General features: G+C 41.8%; 2 protein-coding genes across 3 annotated transcripts in view; one reads left to right on the forward strand and one right to left on the reverse strand.

Annotated features, from left to right (window-relative positions):
• The window catches only part of LOC132095632 (disintegrin and metalloproteinase domain-containing protein 23), a 32,738-nt gene extending 30,599 nt beyond the window's left edge, over window positions 1–2,139 (reverse strand). Inside the window, exons 1-2 of the mRNA XM_059500771.1 lie at window positions 2,080–2,139; window positions 470–712 (exon numbers count right to left, since the gene is read on the reverse strand). Coding sequence (XP_059356754.1) covers window positions 470–712; window positions 2,080–2,139 — 303 coding nt within the window. The remainder of the gene's footprint in view (window positions 1–469; window positions 713–2,079) is intronic.
• Window positions 2,140–13,292: 11,153 nt separating this feature from the next.
• Window positions 13,293–17,473, forward strand: cmklr2 (chemerin chemokine-like receptor 2). 2 transcript variants are annotated; one of them, XM_059499548.1, is made up of 4 exons: window positions 13,293–13,457; window positions 14,038–14,146; window positions 14,356–14,458; window positions 16,057–17,473. In XM_059499548.1, exon 4 carries the CDS (start codon window positions 16,058–16,060, stop codon window positions 17,126–17,128), a length of 1,071 nt encoding a protein of 356 aa, XP_059355531.1. In that variant the 5' UTR covers window positions 13,293–13,457; window positions 14,038–14,146; window positions 14,356–14,458; window position 16,057; the 3' UTR covers window positions 17,129–17,473. The 2 variants fall into 2 exon arrangements, with proteins under 2 accessions (XP_059355531.1, XP_059355530.1); XM_059499547.1 differs by lacking the exon at window positions 14,038–14,146.
• The last annotated feature ends 8,199 nt before the right edge of the window (window positions 17,474–25,672 follow it).

Below are 25,672 nucleotides of genomic sequence, written 5' to 3' on the forward strand. Positions count from 1 at the left end.
TACACTGCATTCAAGCTAACATTTTCTCCTAACATGTGTACCCTGGGATTCGAACCCCTAACCTTGCGCTTGCTAACGCTATGCTCTACCATGAGCTACAGGAACACTTTGGCTTGTAAGCAGTGCTTGATCTATGCATATTTCTCTCCTAATTTAGAGAAAACAACGTTATGTATATAAGGATTCAAAATGCAGTTAAAAGCATCTCAATGATGGATTTGTTTCTCATAAACACATATTTTTTCACTTCACAAGATGTTAAGTGATGGACTGGAGTCGTGTGGATTATTGTGATGTTTTTATCAGCTGTTTGGACTCTCATTCTGACGGCACCCATTCACTGCAGAGCATCCACTGGTGAGCAAGTGATGGAATGCTGCATCAGCTGTGCTGTATTTAGATTTAGGGTTTCTATGATATAACCTGAGGCATCATGTTCTGTAACAGATGCTGGGTTGAATGCTCTCACTTGTCCATGTGGGTCAGCAATCTTAGCGCGAGTGTTCAGGTCATGGTAGGTGCTCTCTGAAGCTTCGTTCCGGTAGTAGATGAGACGGGAGGGGTATGTGAGTGTGCGCTCCTGCGGCCCGCTGGCATTGTGCGTCTGTCCCGCTGCAGTATCATCCTTCTGTAGCAGCAATGACACTGCCTCCCCGGGGATCTCAGTCTCCAACACTGACAACACACATGCACACACACTCACTAACACCGTCTAAACCAGGCCAATCTGACACTGAACCACACAGAATCCTCAAATTAAACTTTGGTGTCAGGGGTAATGAATGCAGACTACAGTACAAGACTACACAAACAATCGGTATAAGCGTGATAGATTTAAACTATGAATAATACGATTGAAATGATAACAATGCCGTGCTTTCTCTCTTGCCTCATCCCATTTGAGGGATTTTAATGGGATCTCTCTCTACAAGATACATTATTGCTTGTCAACATTCCCTAAAGAGAAATAAACCAGAATCAAATTAAATAAGTTGTAAAATTATGGTAACACTTAAGGGATTTAGGGAACACTTTTCACTATTAACAGCTGCTTATAAACATGCATATTATTGCAAATTGATGGTTTATTAGTATTTATAATGTAAGTAATGTATGCCCTATTTTGCATCACCATATTTTAGATTTCTGAACAATAGGCTTACCTAAACTTAACTATTACAAGCGTACCTACCATCAATAAGAAGCAAATTAGGAGTTTCTTGAGAGAAATCTCATAGTTAATAGTGAATATGTGTTCCATAATCTAAAATGTTACCAAAATTATTTGTTGGTTAGTTAATTATTAATTAAAAATAGTTATTTGCATTCTTTACTCATATAGAATTACATTTACATGCAGTCGTTTAGCAGATGCTTTGCTTTTATCCAAAATGAATTACATATGAGGGCAATAGAAGCGATCATAACCAACAAAAGAGCAATAATATAGAAGTGCTGAGACAAGTCTCAGTTAGCCTAAATATAAAGAAAACAGGCAGACAGAATAGAAAAGGGGCCTTTAGAAAAAATAAATTAAAAAAAAGTTGAAAGAATTGTAAACGATTAACAAGTATATGTGTTGTTGTTTTTTTAGTTAAGAAGATATAAATGCAATACTAATAATTTTAAATTTTTCGTATAATTCACGTATAATTATGTATAATTTTATTTATTATATTAATAAAATTACATATTAAGAATCTGATGAGAAACGTTCAGCTAATATTAAGATGTCTTTTCTTGAACACAGTTTCTTGAGACATTTTTTGGGATCGTTCCTAAAACTCATGAGAGATTACTAAAGTCAGTTTCTCAAAATAACCCGCATGACACTGCAGGCTCCAAGCAATAGTCTACATTTAACCTGACCCTCGTCTAGGAGTAACAAACGATATGTCATTTATGTGATGGGCTATAGACTGAATATTACAATTATATTAAACAAAACGAAACAGACGCATTTGAACATCTGCAGTGTTCTCTGTGAGCTCAGACCATCTCAGGTAGCAGAACCACAGTAAAGCAGAATTAGCGTCTCTGTCGCTCTCAGGACACTGCTGCTGTCCTCCGCAGGCTCACACAGGACGCCCTTGCAGAGGCACAACTCCCGCGCCGGACACTCACGAAAGCACATCGCATTCCGTTATAATACACACCGCAACAATCAGATTCCGCGCTGGAGGAAATTACAAGTTCAATGCAAAGTGATTGAGTTAAGGTTAAGTACGCACCGGCTGACGCCACTGAAGGATGGAGACGGGAAGCGAGGATGCACGCGAGCAGATTTGAAAGTACTATCACATTCATGATTCATAGCTGGTCTTTGGAATAGCGCGAGATTAACGCATGGATGCGGTGACTCGCTCGGGGCTCATTGTCCTTGATGGTCCTGATGCTGCAGCGAGTGAAGGCGGTGGCCAGCCCCAGATCTCCGCGAGCACGCTCCAGATAATGATGCGCTCGCGCAGGTGCCGTGCATCTGACTACTATACCAGCTGATCTCTACACTTATTAGCATAATATACATAGAATTCAAATGTATGGAACTATGTATGCAATAACTACTATTGCATAGATACGATTATACGTGCAGTTAAACATATACCTTCGATTAATGCTATCCAGAGATCTATACTCTCTCTCTCTCTCTCTCTCTCTCTCTCTCTCTCTTTCTCTCTCTCTCTCTCTCTGAGATTCCCAGTATAGGAATGACCCTGAGATTCCTACACTGAAGGTCTGACGACCTCATGTTGTTACACCACTGTCTTTGTAATATGTTTGTTCTAAAGGACAGAAAAGGGAAAGGGGAGAAGAGGGCAGATTAGAAATAAGGCAAGACAGACCTTGAGAAAATGAAAACTATGAATACAAAATCAAGATTGTTGGCATTTATTAATTAAATACTGTTGAGGCAAAATAATAATAATCAATCAGTAAATAATAGGTGTCCCACTTTGACAAGGTGTCCCTGTCTGAACAATGAGCTGAACTTATGAATAATTTTAAGTAAATATTATCGTAATTAATATATCTTCCCTTTTAGTAGAGTGGAGATTTTAATTTTAAGTTATTTATTTTTTATTTTTTTGTGAGTCTAAGCCATTTGGCATTATATTTCATGATGCTAATAATCAATTTTCAAAAAGTGTCCACTTTTACCTATTCACTGCATATATTATTTATGTGACATCCATCTGAAAAATATGCATAATCATATCAAAATCAGATGTGCAAAATGTGTAAGATTATGTAGGTTATAAAATGCATATAGTACAGTATATGAGTCCTGAAGTGTCCTATATGTGAGAGATATACTCAAACGTATAGGCTATGAGATTCTTATTATATTCTAATAGCCAATAAAATCTATGTGTAAGCATAATCCTACGTGAAATTTTAACCTTAACCCCTATAAAGATTTAAAGCTAACTTTTCTGGTCACTTTAAGTCTGACAGTCAGACTCTATCCTGTGTTTTGTGTGTGTTTTTGCTCCCCATGTGTTTCCTATGTCCATATTTGGTTAGTTTCCTGTTCCTTTCCTGATTATCTTAATTTCATCTCAGGTGTTCCCCGTGTAATTTAAATTCATCCCAGATGTGTCTCTTGTTCATATTATACTATTTGGTGTATAAATAGTGTTCCCTGTGTTTAGTCCAGGGTCTGGTCTTGAATGTCTTACTGTGTTCCCAGCGTGCCCTGTGTATTTAGAGCAATACAATCTGTGTTATTTGAAGAATTCTGTGTCTCCTCGTTCCCTGCTAGGGAGAAGCATGAAAGAAGACCGGACCGAAACAGATGATGGCTGAGGACCAGCTGTGGGGTTTGTGGCAGGCTGGTCAGAGGTTGGAGTGATATGTGGAGGATTCCCTCAAGCTTGCGAACCGGCTGAGCTGGGACGACGCCGCTCTTGGTGTGTGCTTTCAGCTGGGACTGGACAACGAGATGATCCACTGCGATCTCTCCATGTGTAATTATCCTCTGATCTAGCTGATTAATCTGGTTCTTTATTTAAACCGTTCCAGTTATGAAGTTGATGAAATAAAGGAAAAGTTTCAGTCTTGTCATCCAGTTCCCGTTGAGGCTCGCTGTGTCTCGCCAATGGTTCGAACCACCTGCTCAGCCCCAATTACCCCCGAATCCTCCAAAGCTCCCCAATGGTCCTCAGCTAGCAGTTCCCGTGTCAAGCCCGCTACTGTCTGTGGCCCACCTAAGCCCAACGAACAATGTGGCAACCCTGCCAGTCCCTAAGCAAACTCCAGTGCCCGCTCCTCATAAGCACCCTCCAATGCCAGTTTCTCAAAAGCACCATCCAGAGCACCTTCCAGTGCCCGCTCCTCATAAGCACCCTCCAATGCCAGTTTCTCAAAAGCACCATCCAGAGCACCTTCCAGTGCCCGATCCTCATAAGCACCCTCCAATGCCAGTTTCTCAAAAGCACCATCCAGAGCACCTTCCAGTGCCCGATCCTCCAGAGCTTTCTCCAGTGTTGGCGCTGTCCCCAGAGCTAGCTCCAGTGTCAATGTTGTCCCCAGAGCTCGCTCCAGTGACAGAGCTGGCCCCAGAGCTCGCTCCAGTGTCTGCGCTGGCCATAGAGCTCGCTCCAGTGTCTGCGCTGTCCCCAGAGCTCGCTCCAGTGTCGGCGCTGTCCCCAGAGCTAGCTCCAGTGTCGGCGCTGGCCACAGAGCTCGCTCCAGTGTCTGCGCTGTCCCCAGAGCTAGCTCCAGTGTCGGCGCTGGCCCCAAAGCACGCTCCAGTGTCGGCGCTGGCCACAGAGCTCGCTCCAGTGTCGGCGCTGTCCTCAGAGCTCGCTCCAGTGATGGCGCTGTCCCCAGAGCTCGCTGCAGTGTCGGCGCTGGCCCCAGAGCTCGCTCCAGTGTCGGAGCTGTCCTCAGAGCTCGCTCCAGTGTCGGCGATGTCCCCAGAGCTGGCTCCAGTGTCGGAGCTGGTCCCAGAGCTCGCTCCAGTGTCGGAGCTGTCCTCAGAGCTCGCTCCAGTGTCGGCGCTGTCCCCAGAGCTCGCTCCAGTGTCATATATATATATATATATATATATATATATACAACCCGAATTCCGGAAAAGTTGGGACGTTTTTTAAATTTGAATAAAATGAAAACTAAAAGACTTTCAAATCACATGAGCCAATATTTTATTCACAATAGAACATAGATAACATAGCAAATGTTTAAACTGAGAAAGTTTACAATTTTATGCTCAAAATGAGCTCATTTCAATTTTGATTTCTGCTACAGGTCTCAAAATAGTTGGGACGGGGCATGTTTACCATGGTGTAGCATCTCCTTTTCTTTTCAAAACAGTTTGAAGACGTCTGGGCATTGAGGCTATGAGTTGCTGGAGTTTTGCTGTTGGAATTTGGTCCCATTCTTGCCTTATATAGATTTCCAGCTGCTGAAGAGTTCGTGGTCATCTTTGACGTATTTTAATGATGCGCCAAATGTTCTCTATAGGTGAAAGATCTGGACTGCAGGTAGGCCAGGTTAGCACCCGGACTCTTCTACGACGAAGCCATGCTGTTGTTATAGCTGCAGTATGCGGTTTTGCATTGTCCTGCTGAAATAAACAAGGCCTTCCCTGAAATAGACGTTGTTTGGAGGGAAGCATATGTTGCTCTAAAACCTTTATATACCTTTCAGCATTCACAGAGCCTTCCAAAACATGCAAGCTGCCCATACCGTATGCACTTATGCACCCCCATACCATCAGAGATGCTGGCTTTTGAACTGAATGCTGATAACATGCTGGAAGGTCTCCCTCCTCTTTAGCCCGGAGGACACGGTGTCCGTGATTTCCAACAAGAATGTCAAATTTGGACTCGTCTGACCATAAAACACTATTCCACTTTGAAATAGTCCATTTTAAATGAGCCTTGGTCCACAGGACACGACGGCGCTTCTGGACCATGTTCACATATGGCTTCCTTTTTGCATGATAGAGCTTTAGTTGGCATCTGCTGATGGCACGGCGGATTGTGTTTACCGACAGTGGTTTCTGAAAGTATTCCTGGGCCCATTTAGTAATGTCATTGACACAATCATGCCGATGAGTGATGCAGTGTCGTCTGAGAGCCCGAAGACCACGGGCATCCAATAAAGGTCTCCGGCCTTGTCCCTTACGCACAGAGATTTCTCCAGTTTCTCTGAATCTTTTGATGATGTTATGCACTGTAGATGATGAGATTTGCAAAGCCTTTGCAATTTGACGTTGAGGAACATTGTTTTTAAAGTTTTCCACAATTTTTTTATGCAGTCTTTCACAGATTGGAGAGCCTCTGCCCATCTTTACTTCTGAGAGACTCTGCTTCTCTAAGACAAAGCTTTTATAGCTAATCATGTTACAGACCTGATATCAATTAACTTAATTAATCACTAGATGTTCTCCCAGCTGAATCTTTTCAAAACTGCTTGCTTTTTTAGCTATTTGTTGCCCCCGTGCCAACTTTTTTGAGACCTGTAGCAGGCATTAAATTTTAAATGAGCTAATTAAGTGGATAAAAGTGTAAAATTTCTCAGTTTATACATTTGCTACGTTATCTATGTTCTATTGTGAATAAAATATTGGCTCATGTAATTTGAAATTCCTTTAGTTTTCATTTTATTAAAATTTAAAAAACGTCCCAACTTTTCCGGAATTCGGGTTGTACATGTATAATACATTTTAAATTATTTCAAATATCAGTATTCAATGTTTTATGTTAAAAACAAAACATTAGGCCTATTTGTACATCTGTATAAATATATATAATAGCATGTATTTACACAGTTTATGTACCTCAGAGGGGACACTGATGCATTTAAACTGTTTAAACTGCAGTTACAGATTTGTAAATAGGCCTAATGTTTTGTTTTTAACATAAAACATTGAATACTGATATTTGAAATAATTTAAAACTCTGGGTTTTGCACTTTGTGGTGAAGTCTGTGTGTTTTGCGTCTGCACTGATTAGTTTGTGTGCGTCTCCGTTAATTGTCATCAGCAGCAGCTGTCACTCATTACTCATTCCCTATATATTGGTTTGTCTCACGTCTTGTGTTTGTGAGAACGTTGTTTAATGTCGCTTCCCCTGTTTGTTGGCTTTAGTGTTGTTTGCGTTTGGATGTCCGTGTTTTCCCCGGAACCTCATCCACTCTCCGCACTTTCACTCAGCCACAAAGACTTACCTTTGGCTCTATTCCCCGCAGTTCCTGTGCCATCCTCTCCTGCTGCCTTCTCACCGTCATCATCCGGATTCCTCACCACCTCACCACCATCTTGGAGTGTTGTCTTCCCAGCATCGTCCTTGTACTCTTGTTTGTTTATTTACTTTTATTAAATTGTCTAACTCGCTATTGTTTCCAGTCCTTTATTCACCCCACCGTCACAGAACGTTCCCCCCACCACCATGGAAGCAGCGAGCACCAACAACCTCACGGACTTCATGCACCACAGTGTGAAACGTATGGATCAGCAGCAGGAGAGTATCTCGAACATCGGACGCGCTGTCCAAGCGCTGGTGGCACAAGTGTCCGAGCTCACCCAGCAGATCCATCAGCTCACCTCTCCCACTGCGCCCATCGCACCGCCTGCGCTGCCCGTCCCCTGGGAGACCCCCCAGGATCACTTCCGGCCAGAGCCGCGACTTCCGGCACCAGAAAACTACTCCGGTGAGCCAGCTTTTTGCAGAACTTTTTTGAATAAATGTTCTATGCACTTCGCTTTGCAGCCCCGCACCTTCGCCACCGAATAAACCAAAATGGCATTTACACTCACGCTACTGTCGGGCAAGGCCGCCCTATGGGGGACGGCTGTGTGGGAAAATCAACATCCGTGTTGCGCCTCGTTCCACACCCTCTCAGAGGAGATGAGAAGGGTATCTGTTCGAGCCACGAGGGAGGCCGCTCACCAGCTCTCAGATCTGCGTCAAGGCACATCTTCAGTCACGGACTACTCCATCGAATTCCGTACCCTGGCCAGTGGAACGAGGCAGCGCAGTGGGATCGATTCCTGCATGGGTTATCCTACCGTGTTCAGAAGGAGATATACCTCCTCAAGCTGCCCCCCACACTTAATGGACTAATTGACTTGGCCCTACGAGTTGATGCACGGATTAATCGCCTGGGTCGCCAGCCCAGTCCAACGCGCCATACCATCTCTCCTGTTAGGGGGTGCTCGAGTCGAGAGAACGCGGTCGGTTCCGTCGATGACCACGAGCGCATGCAGGTGGGTAGAGCTCAGCTGTCCTGGAGGGAGAGGGAACGGCGGAGGTCCCAAGGACTATGTTTATACTGTGGAGGCTCGGAACACAACATCTTCTCATGCCCGGTAGTAAACTTGAGGCTACTATCGGGTGGGATCTCCGCTGGAAAGTCCTCAACACCATCATCGACCCTCCTTCCGGTGAAACTGCGGTGGAAGAATCACTCTCACGAATGTCATGCCCTTCTGGACTCCGGAGCCGAAGGTAATTTCATCGATTCTTCCCTTGCAAATCACCTGAACATTCCTGTCCTGCCTGTGTCTCTCCCCATCCATGTCACCGCACTCAACGGCCAGGAACTGCCTCACGTCACACACCACACAGAACCCATCACACTACTCACTTCTGGCAATCATTGCGAAACCCTATCCTTTTTTCTCATGGACTCCCCTTTTGCTCCCATTGTGTTAGGTCACCCCTGGTTAACTAAACATAATCCAAGAGTGGAGTGGGGTTCCAACACAGTCTCATTGTGGAGTGAAAGTTGTCATGAGTCTTGTCTGGTTTCTGCTTGTCCTGTTGTCCCTGTTTCTGTCTTTCAGAAGGAGAACATGGTATTGCCAAACGTGCCCGCAGAGTATTTGGACCTGAAGGAGGTGTTCAGTAAGTCCCGTGCTGCTTCTCTTCCTCCGCATCGTCCCTACGACTGTGCCATAGATTTAGTGCCAGGTAAGTCTCCGCCTAAAGGCAAGTTATACTCTCTTTCTATTCCTGAGAGGGAGGCCATGGAGAAATACATTTCTGATTCCTTAGCATCTGGGTTCATCCGCCCTTCCTCTTCTCCAGCGGGGGCGGGATTCTTTTTTATGGGTAAGAAGGATGGTTCTCTGCGACCTTGCATTGATTACCGAGACCTGAACAACATCACGATAAAGAACACCTATCCATTACCACTCATGTCTTCAGCTTTCGAGAGATTGCAGGGAGCATCTGTATTCACAAAATTGGATTTACGTAATGCCTATCATTTGGTCCGGATCAGGAAGGGGGATGAATGGAAAACCACCTTTAATACCCCCAGAGGGCACTTTGAATACTTGGTGATGCCGTTCGGGCTCTCCAACTCACCCGGGGTTTTCCAAGCACTCGTTAATGACGTGTTGAGAGATATGATAGATCAGTTTATATATGTTTACCTGGATGACATACTGATTTTTTCTTCATCTCTCCAGGAACACGTTCAACACGTAAGACGAGTGCTCCAGAGGTTACTTGAGAATGGGCTTTTTGTCAAGGCGGAGAAATGCGTATTCCATGCACAGTCTGTTCCCTTCCTAGGGTATATCATCTCGTCCGATGGAATACGTATGGGCCCTGACAAGATTAAGGCTGTGCTAGATTGGCCATCTCCAGATTCCCGTAAGGCCCTACAGCGGTTTCTGGGGTTCGCCAATTTCTATCGCCGTTTCATTCGCAATTTCATTCAAAATCATTCGCAGCCAACTAGCCTCACCTCTGACAGCCTTGACCTCTCCCAGTACTCCGTTCAGGTGGTCGGACGCAGTTGAGGCTGCGTTCACTAACCTCAAAGGCTGCTTCGTTTCGGCTCCCATCCTTGTGGCCCCTGATCCCACATGGCAGTTTGTGGTGGAGGTCGACGCGTCAGAGGTGGGGGTAGGAGCAGTGTCCAACGTGCTGTTTCGGACGATAAGGTACATCCTTGCTCGTTTGGTTCTCATCGATTATCTCCGGCTGAACGTAATTATGACATTGGCAATAGAGAGTTGTTGGCCGTCAAATTAGCGTTAGAGGAGTGACGGCAATGGCTGGAAGGTTCAGGGGTACCATTCATCGTTTGGACCGATCATAAGAATTTAGAGTACATTAGAACTGCCAAAAGACTCGATTCCAGGCAGGCTCAGTGGGCACTTTTTTCGGTCGCTTTGAGTTTACTTTATCGTACCGCCCGGGTTCCAAAAAATATCACGTCTTTTTGATCCCTCCGCCCGCCCGGTGACTCCCGAGTGTATTTTACCTGAGAAATTAGTGGTCTCAGCACTCGTATGGGAGGTCGAGTCGAAGGTCAAGACGGCCTTACAAGGGGTAACGCCTCTGTCCGGTTGTCCACCGAACCGTTTATTTGTGCCGGAGGAGTTAAGGTCCGAAGTCGTCCAGTGGGGTCATTGTTCTAATGTAGCTTGTCACCCAGGGATAAGTCGAACTAATGGTTTGGTTAAACAACGATTCTGGTGGCCACGTATGGCTCGTGACGTCCGCGATTTTGTTTTGGCTTGCTCAGTTTGCGCCAGTGGTAAGTCATCTAACCGGCCTCCTGATGGGCTTCACGTCTGCACTGATTAGTTTGTGGCCGTCTCCGTTAATTGTCATCAGCAGCAGCTGTCACTCATTACTCATTCCCTATATATTGGTTTGTCTCACGTCTTGTGTTTATGAGAACGTTGTTTAATGTCACTTCCCCTGTTTGTTGGCTTTAGTGTTGTTTGCGTTTGGATGTCCGTGTTTTCCCCGGAACCTCATCCACTCTCCGCACTTTCACTCAGCCACAAAGACTTACCTTCGGCTCTATTCCCCGCAGTTCCTGTGCTATCCTCTCCTGCTGCCTTCTCAGCGTCATCATCCGGATTCATCACCACCTCACCACCATCTTGGAGTGTTGTCTTCCCAGCATCGTCCTTGTACTCTTGTTTGTTTATTTACTTTTATTAAATTGTCTAACTCACTATTGTTTCCAGTCCTTCATTCACCCCACCGTCACAAAAACATGACAAAAAACAGCCGAAATGTGAAATTAAAACCGCCAGTAGGTGACAGCAAGTGAATGTTAATGAGTGAGTCATTGAGATTCAACCGATTCATACAAACGGCTGATTCAGAAACAACACATTTTTGACTGTGTTAATAAGTAAATCTCTGAATCATTTATTCAACTGATTCGTTCAAAAAGCTGATTCATTCAATAAGTAAACACTGTCCATTGCTCAGAGACGCAAAACAGTGCTGTGATCTTCATTTGGAACTATTTTCGATGGGCAAACTGAGCAAAACCAAGCAATATTAATGTCTAAAATGTAAGCAATTTATTGCTTTACTGAACTTGTATAAAATGACTATTAAATGTGTCCATGCATCTGCAGAAAAAAAGGTACTCTTTGTATGATACAGATTAAGTTAACTAGGCCTACATTAAATTATATTGTCCAAATATAATAATCATACAGAAACAGTTTTGTCGTCTACAATTTAGAATGCCTCGAATTTTGAGTTATAATAGACTACTAAATCAACGAGCGTGCACTCTTTGTGTGATTTGGTGATACAGCCTACTTGAAAACGTCAGATTGCACATAATTACAACAACAATTACCATATCATCACAGACGATGCTGTATATTGCACACCCCTGGCCCGGACTCGACTTGAATGGGAAATGAAATCATTTGCGGTTGTTTGCATATGAGCAAAAGTGTTTTTAGGAGTCTAACTAGCAAACTGATTCGTCAAACCTGCATTCCTGCAGTCTGTGTTTTTCTGACTATTTTGCAGTAAGTAACGAATATACTTAGGGTAATGTATTGGAGTAAAAGTATACATTTTAATTAGGAAATGTAGTGAAGTAAAATATGCGAGACAATAGGAGCCAATGTAAAAGTAATTAAAACAATTCAATCTTTGTGATCAGTCTTCAAGATCTTCGTGTTCAGATGCTGCCCATGGCCTTAAACTATGACCCTTACCCAGCGCCTTCCTTCCTAGTTCAGACACCTACACCTAATTTCCACAGAACAGCCTGTTTACTTCACACTTGCTCACAACCCACAGCCTTCACACCTTAAAATGATCTAAAACAAGTCACAGCAAAACTGCACTCGTTACCTGCCAGATATTCACCTTTTTTAGACTGTGAAGTGTGAAAATTACTATAAGAGACGGTTATGTTGGGTTACTTGTGAACAGCAGTCGCTTTCTAACATAAACTTTTTTAGGGCTGATTTTAGAGGAAAATCTACAAAAGTTTGTTGCAATATGGGGCGGAAAATATGACACAAATTGTATTAGACAGTTATAGTGGCTGAAAGCATGACCTAAGGCAAAATATTTGACATATTAACGGAAATGTTATTAAGGCCTATGAGCTATTTAATCAACAACATTTAAATTTAGCTCTACAGCTGCACTTCCTAAGCCAACGCATAGGAAGTGACTCACATGCCTCCCTTAAGCTTTGAATTAAATCCCATACACATCCTGTTCATGTAAGACCACACTTAACTGCAGCAGGGGGCAGTGGTTGCACAAAATATAGATCAGTGCACTGACAGACTGCAAAAATTAGAGCTGATTACAAATCACATATATATGTAGGTTATTTGCATACACTAAAAAAATTGTAAACTGTGAAAGGCCTATACCTACTAATGTAAGAGACATAGGTCTGTAAAATGCATTAGCTGGTCGTTAGACTGTCAAAAAGAAAAGAAAAAATGGTAAAAAAAAAAAAAAGAAAAAAAAGTGCCATTCCGTTGACGCAAAGCTGAATTTTCAGCATCAGTACTCCAGTCTGCGGGGTCACGTGATCCTTTAGAAATCATTCTGATATGCTGATTTGCTTCTCAAAGATACATTTCGATAACACTTTATTTTAAGGTCTCCTTGTTACACATTTTACATGTATTTACTATTACAATAACTAATTATGCATAATTACATGCAAGTAACCCTAAATCAAACCCTAACCCTAACCATTTAGTAAGTGCATGAAGTTAATTTATATTACTCCGTACTTAAATGTTTAATTACACTGTAACAAGGACACCTTAAAATAAAGTGCATATCTATTATGCTACTGTATCAGTGTTGAAAATAGACGTGGTGCTTAATTTGTTTTGTAGCAGCTGCGATGTATTTTATTCAGGATGTTTTCGAAAGAAGTCTAGAGGTTGTAAATACATGATAAATATAGTTACGGGCACAAAATAAAGTATTTATTTGTGTCAGAAATGAACGCTCATCTGTTGCGAACTGCTGTGCTATGAAAGAGAGAGAGAGAGAGAGACGTGTGCACAGTCACTTCTTTGTAAGATCCATTCAGTTCATTTATCAGCGATCTGAACTGCGCGAGCTGAACTCCACCAAACGACTCTAGTATAAGAAGACAATTTAAACGGCTTTACTGCTTCCAACAAATGGGCAAAGCATTTGCGTAAAGATTTGGGTTTGCGAACAACATCCTCGACAACAAACAAGGTATGGAAACGCTTTTATTACAGTTTTGTTTATTTTGTTTTATTTAACTGCTTTATTAACTGTATTCTCGTTACGAACTGGCTAACTGTTTTCCATTTAATTTACCACAGACGCACTAAATGCATTAAACTCATTAAACAATGAAAGTCCTTCAGTCGCTGTTTTTATATCATTTTAAGTTTGGCAAAAGAAGTTATTAACGTTTTAGATCCAATAGATGTTGATTTATGGATTTATTTATTATATTTATTATATTATTATTATTTTATTATTATTATTATTCGGCCTAATGGTTTTTTAAAGAAATATCAGTGAATGAAAAGTTTTTGAGAGACTTAAAAAGGTCCTTCAGTGGCATCACACCATAAAACCTTGTTTGGATTCTGATTTTACTTGGCAGGGCAGGCTATGAAAACATCTCTGTCCTTGTTGCTCAAGTTTTGATTCCTTCTGCAGCGGTGTGATAATTAGCCTATATCAGTTGTTGCTCATTGCACTTTTTGCATGCAATGACAGCTCAGTTGTGACATAAGCTAATTTGTGTTGACTCCATCATAATTGCAGTCCCATTTCTTAACAGATCACATTTCCAGAGAGAGAATAATCATACATCTCTCATTAGGATCCTAAAGTCCTCTGGAAGCACATATGGAAAGATCCTAGAGAGAAGCATTCCTGTTGAGTGAGAGGTTTGTGAGTTAGTGACAGAGCAGAATCAAAAAAACCTTCTGTGCGCATGCTGGTGAAACTCTGACCACAGACCCCAGGGCAGAAAACAAAACACGGGAATGATTTTACCAAGGGACAAATGTGTGTGTGTGTGCCATACTCAGTCAACATCCTGTCTTTTCACTCCTTCTTCACCTCTCTCTCTCCCTCTCTCTCATTCTACTGCCAGAACAATAACAGGGAAACACCCATCAGGGATATCACAAATCTTTTTGTGAAATCGACAGGAATTCTTGCAGAGGAGCTGAAGTCTGTGAGCAGGACGCCGTCAGGTAATTCTGAAATGTCTTTCAACGAGTGTGTTTGGATTGAGGCGCCTCGATAGTTTTGCAAAATCTGGGATCAATTTTGATCTAGGCCTTCTCAGAGAGAATAACATGTTCAATATTTTCATGCTGTAGACATAAAGTGGAGAGACTCTGTTATACGTCTGTGTGTGTTTAAGTACTTCTGTGCGGTTCACAGAGGAAAATGGTTGCTCAGGTGTGGCTTTTAAATAACTCAAGTGGCTTATTGGAAATCTGTTTCGACTATGTGCCAAATTAGTAGCTATTACATTTTCCTAAGTCTTAAAATCCCTTAGAAGAAAAAATAATAGATACAACTGAGACAGTTGTTGACATATAGTAAATGTATTGAGCTAAAAAACTATTTTAACTAAACGTTACTTTTGATTGGATAATTTAGTGTCTTGATAAATATGAGCGGAGTTTGAAACATTGTCAAGATGTGTCTATTTTTTTATGTTGAAACTCAGTTTATTAAGTAAAGGGTTATACTTACAGTATTACAGGGAGTAATGGTTTACTTACAGTATCAACTTTTTTTTGTAGGCTGATTCCCCTGAAAAGAGTAAACAGTCTGTGGTGCCATCCAAACATCGCTCTGTTTGAAACCTATAGGCTCACTGGAAATGCATGCCTCTACCTACATTTCAGAAAAACTCCAAAACACACATATTTACTGCAGCTTCCAGCTGAAATTAACAATAGAGGCATTAAAATTAAATACCAACAACATTCATTATTTTGCTTGTAAATGAATGCATTTTGAAGTAAACATTTATGATATAGTAAACGTGCTTAGCAGCTCACCTGGTACAGCGCTTGGTATGCGTCCTGTGAAACAAAAATCATGATAAAAGAGCACAAAGACTTGTAGAAGCAAGCTAAAATGGCTTCAGCAAATGCATTTTTATCTCACAATTGCATTGGTTAGCACTGTTGGTTAGGGTTTAGAGTAGGTGCTGCTAAGTAATTTTCAAATGTGAGCATTTAACTTATAGTCCATTCACTTATTTTTCTAAAATTTTACAAATACATACAACAACCAACGTTATAAAATCTTGCAGGATTCACGTTCAACTGTTTTGCAAATGACAGCACTTTTAGTGTCTAGTTTATTTGCAAAAACAGATATAAAATATGATTCATAAATCATGTTTTTTATTGTGTTTTGTGTTAGCTGTTTTTTTTTAGTTATTATTATTTCATCAAAACAACCCAACTGCAGTTTGATTGATATTATTTGGAAGGCAGGATACAGAAAACCTGATTTTTGTACATTAAAAAACAACACAAAAGTTACACATGTTTGCAAATGAACTGTTATCATTTTGCAGAAATATCGCCACAGTTCTCGAATGAGCCTAGGTTATATATTTGCTTGTTCATCCCAATCTGCCCAACACAGTAGCATTGGCTCAACCAATGGTGTTACAGTGGGGCGGGGTTAACTGTTTAACCGACCAATGTCAAGAGGGGGAGTCAACTTCAACTAAGCAAAAATCTCCATTTGGTCTCCATTTGCTCTCATTAATCTTACAATCGATATAAAAGAAATCTTATTATCTCTGTGATTTTGTTTCTAGAATGATGACCCAGGAAGACGGAGACTATGTAAATGGCACTTATGAATACGTGGACTATGGATACGTGGAGGAGACCAAGGCTGGAGGCTACGCTCAGAGAGAAGCTCTTCACATCATATCAGTGATCATCTACAGCCTGGCGTTTTCTCTGGGAGTAATTGGGAATGGTCTGGTCATCTGGGTGACTGGTTTCAAAAGCAAACGGACCGTGAACAGTGTTTGGCTGCAGAATCTGGCCATCGCTGACTTTGTGTTTGTGCTCTTCCTGCCGTTCTCCATCGACTACGTGCTGCGAGACTTTCACTGGCTCTTCGGGAAGACCATGTGTAAGCTGAACTCGTTCGTGTGCACCATGAACATGTACGCCAGCGTGCTGTTTCTGACCGTCTTGAGCTTGGATCGCTACATCTCACTGGCCCACCTGAGCTGGTCGGAGAGGTACAGAAACGTCCGGAGGGCCTGGTGGGTGTGTGCGCTGATTTGGATCACATCCTGCTGTCTAAGCTGTCCAGCCTTGATTTTCCGTGACGTGATCCAGCACAAAGGGAAGGTTGTGTGTTTTAATAACTTTCACGATGAGAGCAGGCACATGATAGCGGTGAGGCACATCACGATAGTGTCGATGCGCACCGCAGTGGGCTTTCTGCTTCCGTTTGCAACCATCACCATCAGCGGCGTTCTGCTGGCTATTAAGATGCGCCAATCCGACTCGGTGCGCTTGACCAGCTTCTCCAGAACCGTCTCTGCCGTGATTCTTGCTTTCTTCTTGTGTTGGGTGCCGTTTCACACATTCAGCCTGATGGAGCTGAGCATGCATCACACCACCTACCTGCACTCCGTGCTCATCGTGGGCTTCCCACTCGCCACCAGCCTGGCCTTCTTCAACAGCTGCGTCAACCCGATCCTGTACGTACTGCTAACCAAGAAGGTGCGTAAACTGGTGAGGAGGTCGTGTTTGAATTTCACCAAGAGCTCGCTGAGGGAGCTGAGTCAGTCAGTGTCTGCGACCGAGTTAGACTCGCCACTGCCCAGCTGCTCACCTGAAGAACCCACGGCCAACTCCTACGTCTGATCAGCTCAGCGAGCACCCCTGAACTTCTGAAGTGAAACTGGACTCAAGTGGTTGGGAAATACTGGCTTTCATTTCTTATATAGCACATTACAGTAAATGTGTATTTAATTCATCATCTATTTTATGTCGTACTGTTAAAAAAAACATATATATAGTTTTACCTGTAACCTTAAGAAAATAATTAATATACTTTTCTCTGCAAAGTATTTTCTGCACATCTCTGAGAGTAAGATGAGGGATATTTCAGCTCTGTTTGAAAGGACTTTGTTTAAATTTAAATGCATTTTATGTATTATCATGTCGTTTGGATGCACTCCACTGAATCAATAAACTCGCTAATGCTAATGTCTTAGAATTATACTGCTTTATCTATAAATTATGAAATAAAAGCAAAAATAAAATAAATAGCAAAAATCTGAGCTTATAATGTGAATTAAGTGATAAGTGATAAGTGAATAAAACATAATAAGTGAAACATTAAAATACTCAGTGTTTCAATAGTATAGCCTCAATATGTAAGCAATACGCATATTAACATGTTTATAGTGTTAAATATCACTTACCAACTTTTTTCTATGTAAAGTTAAATCCAATTTTATAACTTTGCTGGCATGACAATGAAACTTAAAACTAAAACAACTACAAAAATGCATTTTTAAGCTACATTTACTTCCATTATGACTCATTATAGAAATAAATGTTTTGGTTAATCAGCATTATCACACAAATGTTGCTTAACTTGCATTAAACTGTATATTTCTTGTAAGTAAAAACTGAAATTTTGAAACTCAGAAAACTTTCAGTGTACTATAGGATGGGTCATGTTTTTACCACATATTATGTAAGATGATTCATAATGTGAGTCAAATTTAGTTATCTTAATTTACTAGAAATATACTGTATAAAAGTAAAAAAGTAGCTGACAAAAAAAGGAAAATGAAAAAAAAAATAGCCTAATGTTTTAATCAATGGCCACAGCTAGAGGAACACAAAAACATTTCCACTCAAATAAGAGCTACACTGTTAACAGATGTAAAGTTTTGTCTTGTTTACACCAAAAACTAAACTGTAAGCATATCTGAAAAAAAAAAACACAAATGTTTAAGTAATGACCAGTTTTCCACACTCAGTGTTTGCATGTTTGAACCTTCAACCTTCATTTAAATGTCCAACCTATAAACAAACCTTTTATTTAAGCTCTGTGTATCTCCAGCATATCAAAGTTTAGTGAATATCCAGACAGCAGTTCATTGTGGGGTTCCTCTTTGCTTTTTGCATCGGAGTTACACAATCATTAAATGTTAGCCAGATTTAAAAAGGAGGAAGAAAAAGAGATAAAAAGCCAAGACACGAGCCAAGGAATGAAGCTAGAAATAGGACAGCAGCAACAGCGGGTTCAACAATAAGAAAAAATAAAACATTACAGTAATGACAAAATACTCTACATACAAAACCTCCAGTCACTCGTCACTTTGACAAATGTCCCATCCGTAACATTAGACAAACAAAACTCAACAAGTGGCTGGGTTTAGCACTGTACAGAGGAGGCACTAAAGAGCTAATTCGTATTCCTGCCACATATGGTGACAAGATTTACATGTGTTTAGAGTTTGCATCTCCTCACCCTTAAAAAGAGAAAAAGAGTGTGTGTGCAGTGCAATGAAAGGAATCAATTTTAATCTTTGAGATGAAGTTAGTCATTTCTTACATACCATAAGTGTTGATGATGTGCTGGTCGGTTAAAGTTAGAATAACTAGTAAATAACAAAGCAGCAAACTGTGACAGTGGAGTAAGATGAGCACATTTTAATACTGCACATTTTGTCCAGTTTTAGAAAACTGTACAAAACCTATGCTACGAAGTGCTGGACATGCTTTAAGACAAAAAGTGATGCTGACTGTTATCTTCTGACTTTGTCAGTGAATTTTGCAACCAAATGCAGGACATTCCATTACATTGATTTGATTGAAATCTGGCAACGAAATGGAGACCAGATTTCCAAGCTTTTTGAGGTGAGCGAAGCAGTATTTTTCCTACAAATTGATGTGCCAACAGAGAAGTCTTGAACAACAACTGGAATGCTGAATAACAAATGTTGCCTTAATTGGAGTTTTCAGTCTCCTTTCAAAATAGGGCTTCAACTTATAGGTCAAACTAAATATTGTATTGTAATTGTATTGTAATTTTTTTAAGGGGTTTGCAATTTTTACAAACCTGTAACCAATCTTCACAAGTAACAGGGTTGTAAATTTAGCCTAGGGTGAAGTTAACGGTAAAGCTAGTTTGGTCATTTTTGTTTTTTTCATAAATTTATATTCACCATAAATTGAAGCAGCAAGTAAAGAAAGAGTTGGTTTGATAATTTTTACACTTACTTGGTTAACAGGAATGATGCGCTTGAAGCTCGAAGTATGATGTGGAAGTGGTCCAAATAAGGAATGCTACAGTTTTTGTGCTGTTGAAAATCATGCAGTAACAGCACTCTTAAAAATAAAGGTGCTTCACGATCATAGAAGAACCTTTTTGTCTAAATGGTTCCATAAAGAACCTTTAACATCTGAAGTACCTTTCTGTTTCACAAAAGGTTCTTCAAATTATAAAAAGATAAGAAAGAGATGGTTGAATGGTTCTTTGTGGAAGCAAAAATGCTTCTTCTATGGCTAATCTTTTGAAGCACCTTTATTTTTAAGAGTGAGGTTTGCATGCAAAATGCAGTTTTTTTTCTTTTTTAATCAAAATTATGATGTTGTATGATTTTCATCACTGGATTCAGTCAAAAAGGTCAAAACAACTGCTATGTACCATATTTGTGGAATGTGCAGTTTATGTGAACTTTCTTTGTTTCCTTCTGAGAGTTCTTGTTTCTGCAAGCAGAATGCAATCTTTTATTTGACTTCTGTGTTCTTTGTTGTGTTTTGGCTTCTTGAATATTTGCTCACTGTCCACAAATATTATTACTTCCATTACTTTCACAGATCTGTAAGCTGTTACAGCACTTACACACTTTACAATGAATCATTGGTTATTGATTCGTGGATACTGTTAAGAAAATGAAATAATGAGAACAGCAGAAAGATCTGGTATTGGAAAATGCATCTAACTTATCTGTAATTTCACCCGTTCTTGAATGTAAATTGTTTGATTTACCCCAGATGGACCACATTTGTTTTTTGTATTTCATGGCTCGGCATCATTGATGGTTAGAATTGCAGTGCTTATAAAGGCTGAAAACTGCTTCATCTTACTTCACTGTCCATTACTGCTATGAAAAACATACTTCAATTAAACACTATGAATAGCACATACATTTAAACCAAAATATTGAAGTAAGAGTAAGCAAAAACACCTAAACGAGAGGTGTTATTTTTATAGTAAAATAAATGTATTCTCAGAAGTAATTTTAGTACTACAAGTCATTAGACATGGACCACAAATGCCACAGTTTCCTGAGAATGATTAATTTGGTGCTTGAGTTTTCTATTCACAAACTACCTAAATATTTGCACCCAGATTGTTGATATAAAAAGCCAAAGCTGTTTAAAAAGAAATATAGTAACTTTCACTTTATTTTCAGTAAAACGGTTTTTGTATTTAATTTCAGCATCATGTTGCATTTGTTGAAGCGTGCTGTGGGTGGTGACCCCCGCGACCCCCAACAATGGAAATGATTTCAACATGAGGGCATTTCAGTTCACCGCAGGTCGAATCTGTGTTGCTATCTCTACTCTGGGATTACCTGCATGCTTTACAAAAACAACAACGACCACAACATTGCATCAGTAAACTGTCCCTGGGTTGTGAAGTACTTTAATAAAAGTTTTGATTGTTTTAAGTAGGACTTCAGTTTATATGTTACTTCGGTAACACTTTATTTTAAAGTGTCTTTGTTAAATTTACATTTAACTGAAACTTTTATCCAAAGAAATCTACAGTGCATTTAATATATATATATATATATATAATTTTATTTTTTATTTTTTGCCAGTATGTGTATTCCCTGGGAATTGAACCCTCGACCTTTTGCACTGCTAACGTAATGCTCCACCAAAAGTACACTACAAGTGCACACTGAATGCAATGAAGCGCACTTCTCTGTGAAGGGTGGCGGCTGTTAAAGGGCGGTCACAAACCCACAGACCTTTATCAGTGTTGTTGTTGTTGATGATGTGTGGAGCAGCTGCTGACGGTCATCTGGATGGGTGCTACAGTCTCACAGGAGATCAATTCATGTTTACATTCCTCACAGATGAGCAGACTACTCCTTAAAATACAGTACATATTGTCACGTATCTGTTACGGATCACTCGGGAAGCTGAGGAGTAACAGATGAAGATGTTTATTTAAAGACACAAGCAGAGGAGCAGGTAGTGAGGAGTGAATGGGAGTTTGGATCCGTGCAGGTAAGGCTGTGACTTCTTGGAGGGATCGGTGAACCACACACACGCACTTCGGGAAACTGGGTTCTTCTGAGATAATCCTTGGAGAGAGAGTAGAAGAGGAGTTAGTCCTAATAGTAAGCATTATGGGAATGATCTTGTCAAAACGTGACCAGACGAAGACTGAGTGCGTGTGTGTGGTTTTTATGGTGCAGTGCTGATGAGTGGGTGATGAGGGACAGGTAGTGGTGATCTAGTATTCAGGTGAGGGTGTGCGCTGTGATTGTGTGGAGGTGGAACCTGGCGTGTTTGTAACAGTACCCCCCTCCCCATGGCCCGCTCCTGAGGGCCGGGGACCACGACGACATGGTGGGTGTCCTCTTCCCCTTGGAGCTGGTCGATTGGGGTGAATGGAAGGTATCCAGTAAGGTGGGATCCAAGATGTCGTTGCGTGGGACCCAGGAGCGTTCCTCTGGACCGTATCCCTCCCAGTCCACGAGGTATTCCAGCTGACCACCACGCCAGGTTCTCGACAGGGCTCTCAATAAAGGTGGAGTAGACTGGTAGTGGTTCGGGGGGATGTTCAACTGGAATAGGGCAACTGGAGATGCATGATTCAAAACAAGCCTCGCCCCACTTCAGGATCTCTCCTTTCTTCCAGGAGATAACGGGGTTGTGCTGCTCCAACCATGGGCGCCCTAGGATGACGTCAGCGGTGGAATCCTCCAGAACCAGCAGATGGATTTCCTCATGGTGCAGGAGTCCAGTTTGGAGGGAGATGGGACCCACACAGTGACGTATGTATTTCTTGCTCAACGGCTTGCCGGTGTTTGTGTGGACCTGGTAAGCGGCTGGCATGGCCGAAGTAGGGAGCTTGAGCTGACGGCAGAGGGCGCCGGAGATGAAGTTGCCGGCTGACCCAGAATCGAGGAGGGCGGAAACTGGAAGAGATACATCAGCGGCAGTAAGTGTCACAACAGTGATGAGTGGTTTCATTTGGTATCGTGAAGGGAGAATGGCACTCACCATGGGACGAGGAGGACGGATGGGGCACACAGCTATGGTATGCCCCGGAGCTGCACAGTAAAGGCATAGATTCTGGGCCAGCCATCTTTGACGATCCGCCATAGTGAGGCGGTAGGAGTCAACCATCATGGGTTCGCTAGCTGGTTCTGGGGAGCTGACGTTCTCTGGTCGGCAGAGTGGAGTGGAGGAATGCGCCTGGCCCTGGTGCTCTTCTAAGCACGACTGCATACGAATGGCGAAGCGGATGGACAGCTGGATGAATCTCTCGAGGCCGATGGTATCCTCGTATGCAGTGAGATGCAACCGCACTCAGGGTTCCAGTCCTTGACAGTAGGTCATTAGCAAAGCCTGTTCGTTCCATCCACTGGAGGCCGCCAGAGTTCTGAACTGCAAGGCATATTCATTGACAGACATTTTCCCTTGTTTTAAATTGTACAGCTTCTCACCTATCGAAGAATCCCAGGCAGGTCTGCCGAAAACTGCTCGGAAATGGTCGATGAAGCTACAACCCGAATTCCGGAAAAGGTGGAACGTTTTTTAAATTTTAATAAAATGAAAACTAAAAGACTTTCAAATCTCAATATTTTATTCACAATAGAACATAGATAACATAGCAAATGTTTAAACTGAGAAAGTTTACAATTTTATGCACAAAATGAGCTCATTTCAATTTTGATTTCTGCTACAGGTCTCAAAATAGTTGGGACGGGGCATGTTTACCATGGTGTAGCATCTCCTTTTCTTTTCAAAACAGTTTGAAGACGTCTGGGCATTGAGGCTATGAGTTGCTGGAGTTTTGCTGTTGGAATTTGGTCCCATTCTTGCCTTATATAGATTTCCAGCTGCTGAAGAGTTCGTGGTCGTCTTTGACGTATTTTTCGTTTAATGATGCGCCAAATGTTCTCTATAAGTGAAAGATCTGGACTGCAGGCAGTCCAGGTTAGCACCCGGACTCTTCTACGACGAAGCCATGCTGTTGTTATAGCTGCAGTATGTGGTTTTGCATTGTCCTGCTGAAATAAACAAGGCCTTCCCTGAAATAGACGTTGTTTGGAGGGAAGCATATGTTGCTCTAAAACCTTTATATACCTTTCAGCATTCACAGAGCCTTCCAAAACATGCAAGCTGCCCATACCGTATGCACTTATGCACCCCCATACCATCAGAGATGCTGGCTTTTGAACTGAACGCTGATAACATGCTGGAAGGTCTCCCTCCTCTTTAGCCCGGAGGACACGGCGTCCGTGATTTCCAACAAGAATGTCAAATTTGGACTCGTCTGACCATAAAACACTATTCCACTTTGAAATAGTCCATTTTAAATGAGCCTTGGCCCACAGGACACGACGGCGCTTCTGAACCATGTTCACATATGGCTTCCTTTTTGCATGATAGAGCTTTAGTTGGCATCTGCTGATGGCACGGCGGATTGTGTTTACCGACAGTGGTTTCTGAAAGTATTCCTGGGCCCATTTAGTAATGTCATTGACACAATCATGCCGATGAGTGATGCAGTGTCGTCTGAGAGCCCGAAGACCACGGGCATCCAATAAAGGTCTCCGGCCTTGTCCCTTATGCACAGAGATTTCTCCAGTTTCTCTGAGTCTTTTGATGATGTTATGCACTGTAGATGATGAGATTTGCAAAGCCTTTGCAATTTGACGTTGAGGAACATTGTTTTTAAAGTTTTCCACAATTTTTTTTACGCTGTTTTTCACAGATTGGAGAGCCTCTGCCCATCTTTACTTCTGAGAGACTCTGCTTCTCTAAGACAAAGCTTTTATAGCTAATCATGTTACAGACCTGATATCAATTAACTTAATCACTAGATGTTCTCCCAGCTGAATCTTTTCAAAACTGCTTGCTTTTTTAGCCATTTGTTGCCCCCGTGCCAACTTTTTTGAGACCTGTAGCAGGCATTAAATTTTAAATGAGCTAATTAAGTGGATAAAAGTGTAAAATTTCTCAGTTTAAACATTTGCTACTTTATCTATGTTCTATTGTGAATAAAATATTGGCTCAACGTCCCAACTTTTCCGGAATTCGGGTTGTAGAATAAGACTGGATAACTGGGTTATTTTGAGTCCAGAGTGAATCTGCCCACAGTAGTGCTTTGCCTTGCAATTGGGAAATGATAAAGGCTACCTTAGAGCGGTCCGTTGGATACAAGTGCGGTTGCATCTCCAGGACCAGTGAACACTGAAGCAGGAAACCGCTGCATTCCTCCGCCGAGCCAGAGTAGGGCGCCGGCCTGGCCATGGGACTGGCGTGTACGGCAGGTGAAGGAGTGATGACAGGATTGGCGGAAGTGCTCGCTGGTGGTGGAGATGCTGGGGCTGACATGAGTGTTCGACGGAGTGCATCTACCAGATCTTGAAAGGGGTCCGTGAGGCTCATGCTTGTGCCTGTCGGTGCAGGTCCGGTCATCTGTTACAGATCACTCGGGAAGCTGAGGAGTAACAGATGAAAATGTTTATTTAAAGACACAAGCAGAGGAGCTGGTAGTGAGGAGTGAATGGGAGTTTGGATCCGTGCAGGTAAGGCTGTGACTTCTTGGAGGGATCGGTGAACCACACACACACACTTCGGGAAACCGGGTCCTTCGGAGATAATCCTTGGAGAGAGAGTAGAAGAGGAGTTAGTCCTAATAGTAAGCATACAGGAATGATCTTGTCGCGAACGTGATCGGACGAAGACTGAGTGTGTGTGTGTGGCTTTTATGTTGCAGCGCTAATGAGTGGGTGATGAGGAACAGGTGTTGGTGATCTAGTATTCAGGTGAGGGTGTGCGCTGTGATTGTGTGGAGGTGGAACCTGGCGTGTTTGTAACAGTATCAATGTGGCATTTAAAATTGCTGGTCCTTTCAGCAAGTCTCTTCACATCCCTAAAGCCCCACTAATTCAGAGACAGAAATGTCGTAAACATGTCTTTAATGAGTGCGTCTACTGTTGAAAACTGGGGAATTAAACCTGAATGTTGATGTACTTTAAGTGTGAAAACGTATGTGAATTCCTGGCTGTTTCATTGTAGATGAATGATACACTGTCAATAAGTTTTCACAGCAATGAGAAAAAGTACGAATTTGGGTTCCCCAAAGTGAACTTTTCTTAAAATAGATTAGTTTTTTTCACACTAGAAAAT

Source organism: Carassius carassius, chromosome 19, assembly GCF_963082965.1.
Source record: "Carassius carassius chromosome 19, fCarCar2.1, whole genome shotgun sequence".
NCBI lineage: Eukaryota > Metazoa > Chordata > Actinopteri > Cypriniformes > Cyprinidae > Carassius > Carassius carassius.